Genomic DNA, 15,633 nt, shown 5'->3' with positions numbered 1-15,633 from the left:
GTGGTAGTGCAAACCTTTAATCCTACCACTTGGGAGGCAGAGGCCAGGTGGATCTCTGTGAAATTAGGGCAGCCTGGTGTACAGAGCTAGTTCCAGGACAGCCTGGACTACACAGAGGGATCCTCCATGAGCCCTTGACCTTTGAACTGGAATCAGTTGCTAACCTAGCTCCACACTCAGTTTTCCTTAAATACCAGGAAACACATAGGTGTCTCTGTAGGGCTTCTTCTGGTGAGTCTAGCAGGTCTCTCACCCTCTGGGACCTCTCAAAAGTGGAACCTGGAGGAGGGTTGATGCACAGGCCAGCAAGCATGATTCCCTGAGGCAGTTGAGATAATCTCAGAGATCTTGGTTGGAGGTGCACTAGAAATGTTTCCAGGCAAACTGTCTTTCACCGAGCCTTGAGGCTGAAGGACTTGTTGGCATGCCTTTGTGACAAGACTTTGTCCTCCTTGTCTGCTAGCTTCTGATGTTTGAACATGTGGACATTCTCTTGGCTACTACCATCACTTCCTGCTGAAAAGGAGTTCATAGATGATAGTCTGGTTCTTCTTGGGCAACAACAACACGCGGGTTATGGAGTCTAAGCTGAGATAAAAAGCTTAGTTTATGTTGCTGTGACAAACTAGCTGCCAGCAGCAGCTTATGGGAGGAAAGATTTATATTGGCTCATACTTTCACAGTCTCAGTCATCAGGTGGAAAAGCAAAGCAAGTTGATGATGAAGAAGAAGAATGTTGTAGGAGCTACTCCCATTGCAGGGGCTGCTCCCATCATGATGATCATATAGCAAGAGGAAGGCTAGATACAGGGAAGGGTATAACCATCAGAGGCCTCACTCACAGGACTTATTTTGACATTTAAGACTCACCTCCTACAGGTTCTGAAAGTTCCCAAAACTGTGCCTCCAGCCAGATATCAAGTAGTCAAGTTATAATCTGTTGAGGGACTTTTTGATTCAAAGCATAAAAAACAATTTTCTCTTTAAAATGTGCTCGTTAAGTGGTTTGCAACCTTCCAGTTGATGGCAAACACATCTCTCCTGTTATCTAGGATGGAAACTGTGGTGTCGCCGTGCATGCTCTCTTTGCTATTAATGTCTATGATCAACATACCTGGACATTCTTTAAGGGTTTCCACAAATACTTCAGAACATAGCCATTTCTGACTTCTACTGATGACTGGTCCTCAGACGTCTCTCTGTGTCGACGCTTACACCATCCCCACTGTTGGCCTACTCTCAGTGAAACAACTTAAGTGACTTAAAAAACCCATCAATCATGTCTCAAGACACCCAGTGTCTCCTCTCTACTTTCATTCCCTTGAAGATGAAACTCAAACTCTTCTAGTTGTGCCCAAAATCCTGATTATTTCCTTTCCTCTCTTCCCCCTTCTTTTCCTTTTTGGAAGTTTTTATGTGAAACATTGGACCCAGGGCCTTACACCATGAGAAAACACATGCCACATGGCCTAAGCTACATCTGAGGTCCCATTTTTGCTCCTAGCTACCCTCTGGCCTCACTTTGGAATCATTCTCTTGCCTTTCCTCTCTCTCTCTCTCTCTCCTCTCTCCTCTCTCTCTCTCTCTCTCTCTCTCTCTCTTTCTTTCTTTTTTTCACACTGGAGCACAGGCTCCCTATCAAAGCCTCATCACTGGCTGTTCTATTTGCCAAACAGGCTCTTATCCAGATAGGCTGCTTCCATGTGATTCTGGGACTCTCCACAAACATACCTTCTTGGAGTTTACTCTCTGCACCAAAATAGCAACTCCCTTGTCTCTTGCTTCTGTTTTATGTTCTTCTTTACATTTCAGAAAATAACGTTCAAACAAATTTATGTCTATAAAGTTGGTCTCTTCATTCTGGAATATAAGTTCAATGAATTTGCCAAATAGCTTTTTACCCCCCCATACTCTGTACCAGGAGTTTTATAACGTTGGCTCATTCATATGCTTAAAAATACCTGAATCTTAGTTTCCCACAGGCTAAAGATATTAGTTAATGGATAAAAATAGTGTATGAAGTTGGATCTATCAGTTGAAGATTTATTTTGGTTGCCATATTGTGAGCTTGTCTGTACTCTTCCATTTCTTGGCTAAACTGTAAAACAAAAGGCAGTGGTCAGGGGAGGCATAGAGATTAACTAATGCCAGTGAAGTTATGACACTTCTAGAAAGAGACTCTTTTCTTTATATAAATTTATATTATTATTTTTGAAAATAATCATCAGGTTTTATTTTTCTCTTTTATTAAAAATAGACTTTTTCTTCACATAATATATCCCAATCAGTTTTCCCTCCCTCTTCTCCTCCCAATTCCTCCCCACCTCCCCTCATTTCCAGATCGACTCCCTTTCTGCAAAGAGATGTGCACACATGCTATTTTCTTAACAGGTAATTGTTATTAACTTTTGTCATAGGATTAAATGAATATATATAAATACAAGTCCAAATACCAAAGAATAAAAGTGAAAAATATTCCTTAATTTGATGCTTGAAGGTATTAGTTTGTCTACCATAGGCAACTGTGTTTTCAAAAACAATCTGTATATAATGTTTCACTTCTTTTTATTTAAATAGATTCTTCTATGATACTAAGGTGTATTTTGTTTAAAATGTGTGATGTTATATGGGTATTTTCATCCCCTCTAAGAAAGGGAAAGCGAATTTCTGAGACAAGTTGTTTTATTTCTTTTCCCCTACAAGTTGTTTTCTTTTGCTGAAACTGCAGAGGGCACTGCAGTCCTTCTAGAACCATCATGACACGTGTGGGCAATGTCCTGAAGTTCTTGTTGATACAAATGTGGAGAAGCTCATTGCATCAAGATATATATCAATTCACATTATTGTGCTCATGTGTATATACGTTGTATATAAATTTATATCAACGTATTTATTTATAATATACTAGCACCTTGAATACCTTGAGAGTAATTTTGGTTATAAGCTATCATTTCTTATTTCCAAAGCATAATTCTTGTCTAACTAGGAGACATCCATTTGTTACGATCAGTGTGATATCTCTTTCATTTTGGGCATGATTAAACATGTCTCTGTGACCTGAGCTGATGCAACTGATTGCCCATTTCACAAAACTGGAAAATCATTTATCATGGCCAGGCTTCATTGTTCTCATCAACAAAGTGGGAAGGGGCATGCTGGATGGTGTGACAGACCTGACCATGTTGTTTTGGGGAGGAAGTGGAAGATCTTTGGAACTTGGGCTAGAAAAGCCATTGACTGTTGGGAGATCAGTAGGCTATAGGAGCTTCAAAGGTATGAAAGTTTACGAAACCTTGAAACACGTGGTTCTAAATGAGATGTCTCCATCAAATCCCTTCTCTCAGAGCTCAGGGAAGAGGAGGCAGAAGGAGTGAGGAGACAGAGGGGATGGAGGGCACCAGGAGAATAAGACCCTCTAAACAACCGAGCAAAGCTCATATGAGCTCACAGAGACAGAAGCAGCAACCGTAGGGCCTGCTTGGGTCTGCACGAGGTCACCAGTATATATATACGATAGCCCTCACCTTACTTTGATGGGAATCCTGATTGGGTGAATGAGTGAGTCTGATTCTTATGTCTGCTCTCAGGCTCCTTTATTTCTCTGGTGGCTTGTCTTGTCCAACTTCTTTTGTTTTTTTAAATTTATTTTTTATTGGATATTTTATTTACATTTCAGATGACATCCCCTTTCCCCCTTTCCCCTCCCTAGAAAACCCCTATCCCATGCCCCCTTCTCCTTTTTGCTTTTATACATTTTTTTAAAGTTAACCAAAGGCTTTATAAGTTTGGTAATGCTCAATATCAGAAGTGAAACCCAATACCCAACCTAGATATATCAACTATCTTTGACTGGCAGAGACATGAGAACATCCACCTCCATGTCTTGTCCAACTTCTATTTGAAGGTTTTCATTTTATCATGTCGTATTTTATTTGTTATTTGTTATGTTTTGTTGTTAAAATGGGGATGGGATGGGGACTAGATTGTTGGCACGGTGGATAAGAGCACTGGACTGATCTTCCAGAGGTACTGAGTTCAATTCCCAGCAACCACATGGTGGCTCACAACCATCTGTAATGGGGTCCAATGACCTTTTCTGGTATGACTGAAGACAGCGACAGTGTACTTGTGTGTGTGTGTGTGTGTGTGTGTGTGTGTGTGTGTGTGTGTGTGTGTATCTTAAAAAAATTTTTAAAAGTGAAAGTTGAGGGCAGTACAGATAGTGGAGGCCTGGCTTGTGAAGTTTCAGAGGGAAGGCTCTACTGTGCAATTTGTGTGTAGAGTCTATGGTGTCTGGTTATCTGGACCTGAAGATTCAGCTGTGATTAACAAGGGACCTGGACCACTAAACTGAAAAGCTTGCTTTACTGGGACAATGGATGCTGTTCAGCTGGGGCTGAAGGGAGAGCTGTGATTAAGAAGAGGCCAGCATCATTGAGGTGACGTCTTCTGGGAAGTGTTTCCTCAGGGTCAGCACACAGAGGCTGTGTTCACACATGGCCATGGCTGTACCTCTTGCTGGCAGCTTAACTTGGTAGTGTAAGAGTCACCCTGGTGGTACTAGTTTTGAAGGCATGAAGGGGTCATGGGGAATAGCTGAGGCTTGGCATTGTGTGGCAGAGTTGGAGTTTCTGAATATAGCCAAGCGAGGGTACTGGTGAAAGTGCAGTCCAGGTGCAGCAAGAGACCCCAGTATTCTGAAGATGCCAGTACCATGGGATGACTACTAAGAACAGCAGCAGCAATTGAGTGGAGCCAGCTGGAGTCCAAGAGACAAGCTGTGTGTGCTGAAGATGTGGAGCTGGAGAAACTGACCAAAGCTCTTTAGAGGATCCCAAATACTGGACACCCAGTTATTTACACAGTTGGAATTTAATTTTTGCTTTTCTGTGATTGAGACTGTGCCCTGGATCTTCTCTCTTGAAACAAGGACGTGTTTTACTTATTTCTGACTTTCTAGGAGCCCATGGTTGAGAGTCTTTCAATTTTAAGAGACTTTTATATTTTAAAACAGATTTTTGACGTTTTTAAAGAGACAGAAAAATTTAAAGTGTTTGAAATTATGATGTTTATATTAATGTGAGATATTGAGAATGAACAATAAAGGAAAGGTTGTGGCTCCAATGGTGAAGCGTGTGTGTGTCAAATTGACAATAAAACTTGTCAGTTGTATTGACAAGTTTTATGTCAACGTAACTCAAGCTAGAGTCATCAGTGAGGAGGGAGACTCAATTGACAAAAGGTCTTCATAAGGTTGGGCTGTGAGCAAACCTGCAGGGCTTTTTTTTGGTTGTTGTTAATTAGTGATTGATGGAGGAGGACCCAACCCATTGTGAGTAATACCATCCCTGGGCTAGTAGTCCTGGGTTCTATACGAAAGCAGGCTGGGCATGTCATAAAGAGCAAACCAGTAAGCAGCATTCTTTCATGGTCTCTGCATCAGTTCCTGCCTCCAGATTCTGGTCCTGACTATTTCTAATGATGAACTATTGTATGGAACCATGAGTGAAATAAAGCCTTTCCTCCTCAGGTTGTTTTTAGTCATGGTGTTTCATCATAGCAATGGTAACAAACTAAGACAGATCACGATTCCAAGACCCCTTTCTGTTTCGAGTAATATTTAGAAAAGCTGCATCGTGGGCCAGCTATCTAATTGGCAGGGTGGCTCTGCCGCACTAGAAGCGGCCAAAAGCCATGTGCGCCACAGCTAAAATTGGCCAGAGGTCAAGTATGCCACAACTAGACCCATGAGACGACAGCACGGCTGCTGGCTCTGCCAACCCACCATGCTGCCCCCGAAAAGCTCAGCTCAGCACCTTATAATATGTGTCATACTCTCGGTACCTGGTAGAATGAAGACTCTGAATGCTTAAATATTAACCAATAGATTTATATATTTAGAAATGTTCAACTAACAAGATGCTCACATAATTAGAATAGTTACCCATTATCTAACCTTTGATATAAGATGCTATACAAGACTGCTCTCGACCCATCCCTCCATGGTTGCTAGCCTCTCCTCTTTCTTCCTTTTCCCCATCCAACTCCTCACTCTGCCTACCTCTCATACTGCCCAATCACAGAGCTTTATTGCAAATATAGTGGGAGAATATTTCGCTCCACCTTTCAGCTTCAGTTAGCTGACATAGTCTTCATTACAAAAGGAAACTTGAATTCCCAAGGTGTTGGGCCTCATTTTGGCTCTGGTTCAGGCCTTGAGGACAAACTGGAGCCTGGCTGGAGTTTCTGCAGCCTTGTGGGAGAGCCTAAGCCTGGCTTGAGTTTTGAGACCTGTCTCAATCACTTGCGTATGGTGGTGACTCAGCAAGATCTGCTTGGCCCTGCCTCTGCCCCACCATTGCTGATGTAAAGCTTTGCCATTGGCCCTGTCAGTTACCCTATACCCTCCATCACCCTTCTCTGTTTCCTATGGCATCTCACCCCATCCAAATTCCCCTCTTCATGCTCCAAGTTTATATAAGCCAGAGGCTGATGCAATAAAGTTGAGTTCCTTCTTAGACAAGATTCCCAGCTCAGTGTGTTTCTTTTGGGTCATCCATCTCAGGCCAGAGAGAGACCAGAGCAGGACAGGGACATCTCTCCTCCTGGCTAGACCTGCCAGCAGGCAGGGTGCCGGCACCAAGGTGTCAATTTTGGGTTGTAGTTCAATAGCAATATATATAGTATTTTTAAGACAGGGACTTTGATTGTCCTGGAAATCATTATGTAGACCAGGATGGCCTTGAACTCACAAAGATCTGCCTGCCTCTACCTTCAGGATTAAAGGTATATGCCATTACTCCTGGTTTGAAATTATTTTTAACACCAAACCCAGTGCCTACAACTAACCAACAAACTGCTTGGTTAAAGTCTATTTCCTAAATATTTTTGAACCTTTGCTTTCCTGTGCATGATGTGGATAATATATACATGTCCATTTCTTCTTTTGTAATTTCTGTGTTTTATGTGTTTTATGCATGTATACAAGGTCAAAGGTCAGCCATAGGTATCCCTTCTCAAGAACTATCCACTTTGTGCTTTGGGACAGGCTCTTTCACTGTCCTGGAGCTCATTAAGTCATGCAGGGTTAGTTGGTCAGCAAAAGCCATGAATGCACCTCTCTTCATCTCTCCTGGCTTTAAAAAGAATGTCCTGGGGATTGAACTTGTGTCTGCTTGCTTGCATTGCAAATGTTTACCAACTGAGAAATCTATTTTTTTTTTTAAAGAATCACTTCAAATATCAGTTCCCAAGGCTTTCAATTGTTTATCCTTTGAGTACTCATAGCTTCATATTTTGTTATTTTTATAACTTCAAGCAACGGATTGCTTCTCTTTTGTGCAGTGAGCTCCTGGAATGTAGGGTTCTCATTTTCCTTAAATCATAGTTTCCTTAAAGTCTTAAAATGTTTAATGTTTATCTTTTGATGCATCAGCTGGCAGTAAGGATTTTGCCCCTAAGATCTTGATGCTGTAACAAGAAACAGAACAAATGAAATACCTGTAAATCAGATCTTTTCTTAATGCTGTTCTCCACGGAAGTTGTTTCTATACAGATGAAAGTAGCCAAAATATCCACGAAGTCACTTCCTGAAAACAGTAATAGTTGAAGTGGCTCTAATACCTAAAGCTCTAAAAGCATTATGATATGTGTGATAGGCAATCTTCATTGTATGCTTGACTGTATTGGAAAAATGCTTAAGAGACTAGTGAAGTACATCTCCATGTATCTATGATGCTATTTTCAGAGATGGTTAGATCTTGAGAGCTGGGACATAACAAATTGTTGAATCCATTCATGGAATCAGAATCTGAGTACATTATTGGAAGGTGGGGTACGAATGGAGGAAGAAGGTCACTTGGGATGTGTCTTTGGAGTATGTGTCTTTCTTAGCCCCTTTTGCTAGTACTTCCCATGATTCCTGTTTGACAGGAGGTGAAGAAACTATACTACAGGTTCCCATTGCTATGATGGTCTACTTGCTATGGGCCAGAATTCATGGACACAGGGATATGTACTGAAATTTCCAAAAACTGTAAGCTAAAATAAACCTCTCACCTTAAATTTAAGTTTCTGTCAGGTATTTTGGTAACAGCTATGTAAAAGTAATTAGCCTAAGTGGGAATATGACATCTCTGAGATGCAAGTATGGTAATTTTGACAGCCATATAGTTTTACTTTTAGGATCCATGAAAGGTCTTCTGTGTGTAATTGGTGGAGCATATTGACAATCAGGACACACACTTTACATTGTCCATGGTGGGCAAGAATGATTATAATGTTTCCCCCATGTATGTGTGTGAAGAGAGAGAGAGAGACAGAGACAGAGACAGAGAGAGACTCAATTTAATTTAATTTTACAGGTATAAAATGTACATACTCTACTATATGACTATATATTAAACCTTTATAATAAAACAATTACATTTGTTGAATTAGGAGGCCTACTCATCAGTGAAGGATCTGTGTTTCATTTCTCCATTACTTATATTTCTCTAAGTTTATGTTTTGTTAGGAGTTTGAAAGTCACTTTCTGAACACTTCCAAACATATTTGTGAAAACAGCAGAAATTTGCTTGGTATTCAGAATAATAATGGTGGCAGATTTACTTGGGAACCCATATTACACCTTGCTACAGCAAAAATTGAAGTCTTGGAGTTCATCGTCTGGTTCTTTGTTGTTGCTGTTTGTTGTGTTTACATTTTTCAGCTTCTTCTCAGCAGGTTTGTAATTTGGGTTTTCTCATTGTTTCTGAGCTACCTGACCTCTGTGAGAAACTATTGGAGTGCTGTCTGAAACAGGAAAGGCAATCCAAAGAACTTCCAAAAACATAACTGTTGTTATGTTTCCACTGATCTTTTTGTTCATTATATAAGAAATAAAGATCTATTAGTAACTCAGTGCTTTTTAGATGTGTATGAGTCTGTTAATATAAAGTTAAATAATCACACTACAACATTAGGAGACTTGAAAGTGTGTTCCCCTGAGGGATGGGAGTGAGTAGAAGATGTGGAAGAAGCTTGAAGTAGAGGTGGCTAGTTTCTGTTTTAAGATGTTAAACACTCCTTGATCTGTACTTAGAACATGAATGCGTAACATCTCATCAACATAGAAACTCACTTATAAAATGAAATCCTAAACCACCAAGCTGTGCATGATCTCTGCATGACTGTCTATTGAGTAGACGGAGAGCCACTACAAGAAAACCATCTGAGCAGGGCTTCCCCTAAAAGCATCCTGGAGCAAAGGGATCCCAGAGCTTAGGGAAACACATGGGCTTAGCAACCGGGGTACAGTCGGCCGTAAGCTAACACTGGGGTAGGCATGACTTGTATGAAGAAAATGGGGGCGAGGGAAGACCTCAGATAGCACCAAAGCTGATAAAATAAGAAAATAAAGAAGTTAATACAGCTGCTTCCACATGCAGACCTACCCATTTTGCTTCTAAAAACCAGTGTGGTAGACTGGACAGCTTTCTGTCTAAAGAGAATGAAAGCAGAAAGCGAGGAATTCTCAGGTTCTTTTAGTGTGGAATTGTCTGTGAACCTTGTTTTGCCTCTGCGAGAACAGCAGGAATAGGATTCACTAAAAAACAAGCCAGAATGATTTCTGTCTGGGCTACCTTTTCTTCCTACCTGTCTTTGACTTTGGTCAGACTCTGTTGTGTCCACACTAGGCTGATGCTGAAAACAAAAGCTGCCCACAGTTTCATCATGGTTTACCGGCAAGAGACAGCAGAACAGGAGGCCAAGAATAACTCCCTCCTGTCCATCACTTGGCATGACTTTCTATGAATCTCTGCCTTGTGGAGGCTGAGCTGTGAGCAACTATCTCTCTTGGCAGACAACACAGAACAGGTCTTCAGCCAAGAGAAAATGAGAAGGGAAACAGAGTGCTGCTCCCTGCTTTGTGTGTGGAGCAGGCTGCCAAGACTGGTATCATTCATGGGGCTGGTGTTGCTGGAGAAGTCAGCTCTAGCCGGATTAAAGCAATTTCCGTTAGTCCAGTCTTTCCCGGAACCAAGGTTGAAATGGTCATTATATTTTTGTTTTCCTTCAAGGTCACATCAATACACTAATACAGATCATGAAATATCTAATTATACTTTTGTCAGATCTAACTCTTTTTGTTTTGTTTTGTTTTGTTTTTTGTTTGTTTCTTTGTTTGTTTTGAGACAGGGTTACTCACTCTGAAGACCAGGCTGGCCTTGAACTCAGAAATCCACCTGCCTCTGCCTCCCAAGTGCTGGGATTAAAGGCGTGCGCCACCACCACCCGGCTTAGACCTAACTCTTTAGCTGCTCTCCTTGTTAAATGTGTTGAAGAAGTCAAGATACACTTCACCAACCGCTTACAGCCCACCTGAGCAACAAGAACTATGTATTTTGTCACGAGTCCAGTATGTTATCTGTCCTGAGCAGGTTGTAATAAGGTTTTAGGGTCCCCGTGGGGAGAGGATCGACAGGTCCTCTCCACTCAGGAATCGTATACAGGATTGACTGTGAGATGGTCGATTCCCCAAGAGGGGAGAGAGTACGCCAGAGACAGAGGTTGATATTTAATTGCTCTTTAATAATGCACAGCAAACAATATATTATCACCAATGCTAAAGCTATTGTAACAAACAAGGTATTGCCACATTTCCTATGCATTGACTCTATCAATGTCAGTACACAAATAATAAGTTGGTAATCAACAAAGAAGTAAACATAGCAGTAAGTAAATTATTATTCATGAGTTACATGACCTGAGTCCTTATGACTGTAGTTTCCAGGCAGCTCAGGTCCAGAGAGTGCTTGACGGCTGCTGCTTTGATGATCGGTGCAGCAGAATGCTCGGTTTCTTGGCTACTCTTTTTGTTTGTTTGTTTTGTTTTGTTTTTCGAGACAGGGTTTCTCTGTGTAGTCCTGGCTGTCCCTGGAACTCACTCTGTAGACCAGGCTGGCCTCGAACTTAGAAATCCGCCTGCCTCTGCCTCCCAAGTGCTGGGATTAAAGGCGTGTGCCACCACCGACCGGCGTCTTGGCTGCTCTTGGCTACAGAGGAGGCCTGGACGGAGGATCACGCTGGCCAGTCATTGCTACCAGTGTGATGAAGTGCTCCAGCCAAGGACTTCTTTTATGCTTGAATTAGGGTTCCTTCTGACGTACACGGCAGATAACCAGATGTGCCTGGTTATCTGTGGGGCTATGACTTCATTATATCTGGTTATCACACTTATTCAAAACAACGTGTTTTTGTGCACAAATATTTTGATTCATAAGGTTTCAAAACAACTTCTGGTTATCACAGCACTTCAAAACAACTTCACTTCAAACTTGTTTTCTTTCCTATTACAAATATGGAGTTGGTCCTGTTCAGGGCCTGCTCCGTATATATTTGAACAGAAAGGTAAACCATTAACTTTTCTCTCTGTAAACCATGTTGTCTTTGTGGCCAGCCTCGTGCCCAAGCATCAACCTAATGTACACAACAAAGTCTGACTGAAGTCAAGGATGAGTAGCAAGAGAATATAGCCCAGACAGAGATTTTACTCAGCTGTTTACAGAGTGCAGGCCTGTGTTTTCAGATGTTTCTGAGGCAGTTAGATCACATATTACTATGTAACAAATGCAGCCTGGGCTACTTAGTGATACCTCTTTCTTAAGAAACAAAGTTGGACGGAGGGACGGTGGGGGAGGGAATGTGAATATTATCAAAACAAATTTTATGAAATTATCAAAAAAAAATAATAAAAATATAAAAGTTAGCCCAGCAGTGGTGGCACACGTCTTTAATCCCAGCACTTGGGAGGCAGAGTCAGGTGGATTTCTGAGTTGGAGGCCAGCCTGGTCTAGAGAGTGAGTTGCAGGACAGCCCAGGCTATACAGAGAAATTCTGTCTCGAAAAAGAAAAACAAAGACAAACAAACAAATAAACAAACAAAACCAAAAAATTCCCTAAAATATAAAAGTTAACAGTAATAGGACAAAAACAGTAAAAGTAAAAAGTTAAGAGAGGCTGGGCATACAGAGCTCTTGCCCAAACTATCTTCCCTAAGTTCAATCTCCACTATCTCACTGCTGCATAAAAGAAAAGAATTCTTTTTTTCTTTTTTTACATTTCGTAACAGTCTGGACTAAGAGGTTTGGGTTGTAATTTTATTGCCTGTAGGGGTGTGTTCTTTCCTCAAATACACATGCATGTGCATGTCTGTGCGCATGTTCACCAGTACATACATGCACCACATTTAAAATTTGGGCTATGTAACGTTGAAATCAAAATGTGCTTTTAATTTGATTGCTTTATGCTTTTCTTTGTCTTTGCTTTTTTTTGTAAAGGCCAAGTTTAAATTGTTTTAAAAATACTTGGGCTTGCTTGTCATTTCTCCTAAGTTATTATGTTCTAGGAGATCTTATTAACTACTAGGTAGCAAAAGTTAAGTGGTCTTTTATAAGTTTTCGATTTTAAGTCTCACATCCACTTTATTTTTGAATCACTATTTACATCATTTTACTTTTATATCATAGAACGATAAAGTTAAATTTTGTCATACAGTGATGAACATAGTTATGCTGTAAGGCATATTAGTTGGCAATAGTCAGTCATAGAACAGTATCAATATCCAACAAACTACAATTTATGTCAAAAGTATTAATAGGCATATGAAGGTGCATCCTATGGTTCTGAAGGAAATAGTAAAATTATTAACAATTTTTAATTTGACTAGAAGCCGGGCAGTGGTGGCGCATGCCTTTAATCCCAGCACTTGGGAGGCAGAGGCAGGCGGATTTCTGAGTTTGAGGCCAGCCTGGTCTACAGAGTGAGTTCCAGGACAGCCAGGGCTACACAGAGAGACCCTGTCTCGAAAAACCAAAAAAAAAAAAAAAAAAAAAAAAAAAAAAAAAAAAAAAAAAAAACCAAAAAAAAAAAAAAAAAAAACTTGACTAGAATTATAATTTGACTAGAATTAATAGACTAGAAATACAGAAAACAAAACCAATAGAATTTTAAACGAGAAAGATCAATTCTGTGCAAAATTTTATCAATACTATAAAAGGTTAAACACTATAATGATCAAGCTTGGTTCACTAGAGATTTTTATTTTTGGGGCACATTTTACATATTTGTAAGATTATGAATTGAGCTTTACCCAACATGGCTTCTGTAGGAGAGAGGATGGGAAGCACTGGGCTGCTGCCCCTTGTCTTAGAGATTATTGTGCACTAGTAGCTTGTATTAATTCAGCATTTCCTGCACAAACAGCATGGAACACACACACACACACACATACACACACACTTATACATTTATACACATATATATGTACACACATATATGTGGCTTAGAAAACATTTTACATTAAAATAGTTTGAAAGGTCAAATATAATATTAGAATCAATCAAATTCGTATCAACAGTAATCAGACAATATGGTGTCTTCACTGAACACAGTAGAACTGATGCTGCAGACAGCGAGACAATCAGAGGGGCCAGAGCAGTGCTGAACAGCAGCCAGGCACAGACCTTCAGATGGCTGAGGTCATCTTAAATGATGTCAAGTGGAAAAAGCACATCTACAGAGCCAGAAAACAGGACAGTTGCTTCTTTTGGGAAAAGTTCTTGATAGTCTTGGAGGTAAACAGGATGCCACTTTGTGAATGCTCACTGACTGCATCCTTGTGCTCTGTACATTATCCATAGTGTGCCTCAGTGACACTGGTTTTAAAAAAGATGAGTTGTGGTCGAATGCTTTATGGTAAAGCGAAAGGAGCTTAGAAGATGTTTTCTCTCAAGTCAGCAATGAAGTGTGAATTCAGGGCTTCTGTCCTACTGTTGCTGCTGCTTTCAGATGGAAATATTTAGCATCTGCTTGATGACTAAACTGTTTTTCACTCTTTCCATTACTTTAAAAGATCATATAATAACTGGTTTAGATTTCCTTTTCTAATTGATTATTTACTTGGTTTATTTTCTGAGGCTGAGTCTTGCTTTGTAAAATAGCCTACTTTGTTTTTTGACTCTTGGTTTTGCTACCTCATCCTTCCAAGAGCTGGAATTACAGGCCTGTGGACTTGTAGCATGGGACCATGATCTAGGCTTGGGTGGGGTTGGGGGAGGCAGGTAATCTCTTTTGCAGCTACACCAGGCTGGTCTTAATGTCCAGAAAGAGCTAAGACAAATGAATAGTCTTGACACTGCCCCCCCCCCCCAAAACTTGAGTAAACCAAGACTTGAATTGTCTATTATTTTTATATATCACACAATATTATTGTCCTTTTGGTTTCTTTTGCAGCATTCAACAATGTAACCAACAATTATTAGTTTCTGGCTATATAAAAGCAGGTGGCAAACTGAATTTGGCCCATAAATTTCTAGCAATTTAGAAAGTCCGTTTAAAGTTTAGTTCAATAACTTGTGTATCTCTACTCCAGTCCCATCTTGTTAAGCTCTTTAAATAGTAGTATTTTAGACTTCTGAATACACTGCTAGTTTCAATGTCCATAGGCTAAAAAGTCCTTTGAAGAACAATTTGACGCAGTGTTTTTCTTCTGGATTTCCCCTTATCCTTCTTTGTTGCATTTGATAAGAATATACAAAATGGTCTGGAATAAGAACAAATGATTCATTAAATGTTCACAGCTGTTGAACCACCTGCTATTGAAAAAGAGTTTAATTAGCACCACAAGATAATCAAGCCTTTTTAGCTGTGGATGTGCAAAGTGGAAGAAGAAATAGAAGGCAGAGCTGATTGGGAGGTGGTACTGTTGATGAGACAACACTCTTTTAGGAAAGGATGCAGGAATCAATGACAACAACAACAACAACAACAACAACAATAACAGCAACAGAAGTCATAGTTTAAAACTCGTGGGTTATTACCCTACTGACAAAGGCTTATGTTCATTTGGTAAAATTATTACAGGAAGTCATAGCTTGTGAAAATGAATAGACGGAGAGGACGTCTGTAAGCCTAGAGAACTGAAACACAACAATGTGAGTGCCATTTATTTTCAGTTGGTCTCCTTGGCTATGCATTCTGCAGATCCTTTACTAACATGGTAAATAAAGAGATTTGAGGTCATTGAGTCTTGGGCACAACTGGGAAATGAAACATTTTGGGGAGATAATTGGCACACAGAGTCTGTGGTGAAGTCAAACATGTCTGAAGAAAGATGGAGGTGGGGTGAGGCAGAGACGTGGTCAAGAGTGGGACTCTACAAGCTGCAGTGAGAGGTGGTGTGTGTCAGTAAACTGGAGTTAAAGACATGCTTATGTTTAGTGGAGCACGAAAGAGGGATGAGAGTCAAGATAGTAAAGCCACTTAAACAGCAACATAATGCAGAGAACCATGTAAGGGATGACGTAGTAATAGGTAGCTACAATTACATTTATTTTGAATGTGAAACTGTTTCAGTATTTGAATGTGCCATGAGCACACCTGTGGTCTGAATGAGTGCTTTCAACACATTTTTCTACTGAAGTGTTGGGCAGGATAATATTTTGTCATAGGTGCTGTAGAGTGAAAAATTATAAAGACCATTTTATAAAATATATATAGGCTTTTTCTTTACCCTAAACCTGAGCAAGAGAATGCAGGTCCCAGAAGGCGGAACTGAATGTAAGATTTCAGGCCTTCACTGCTCTGGGGACA

At 40.3% G+C, this 15,633-nt stretch overlaps 1 protein-coding gene across 1 annotated transcript in view; it reads right to left on the bottom strand.

Moving 5' to 3' along the window:
- The window catches only part of Cenpe (centromere protein E), a 79,574-nt gene extending 69,858 nt beyond the window's left edge, over positions 1-9,716 (bottom strand). The window contains exons 1-4 of the mRNA XM_076933466.1: positions 9,637-9,716; positions 9,435-9,559; positions 7,501-7,589; positions 1,732-1,860 (exon numbers count right to left, since the gene is read on the bottom strand). Coding sequence (XP_076789581.1) covers positions 1,732-1,860; positions 7,501-7,589; positions 9,435-9,559; positions 9,637-9,716 — 423 coding nt within the window. The remainder of the gene's footprint in view (positions 1-1,731; positions 1,861-7,500; positions 7,590-9,434; positions 9,560-9,636) is intronic.
- Between the last annotated feature and the right edge of the window lie 5,917 nt (positions 9,717-15,633).

This window comes from Arvicanthis niloticus, chromosome 4 (assembly GCF_011762505.2).
Source record: "Arvicanthis niloticus isolate mArvNil1 chromosome 4, mArvNil1.pat.X, whole genome shotgun sequence".
Taxonomy (NCBI): Eukaryota; Metazoa; Chordata; class Mammalia; order Rodentia; family Muridae; genus Arvicanthis; species Arvicanthis niloticus.
This window is presented reverse-complemented; position numbering and strand designations above follow the sequence as displayed.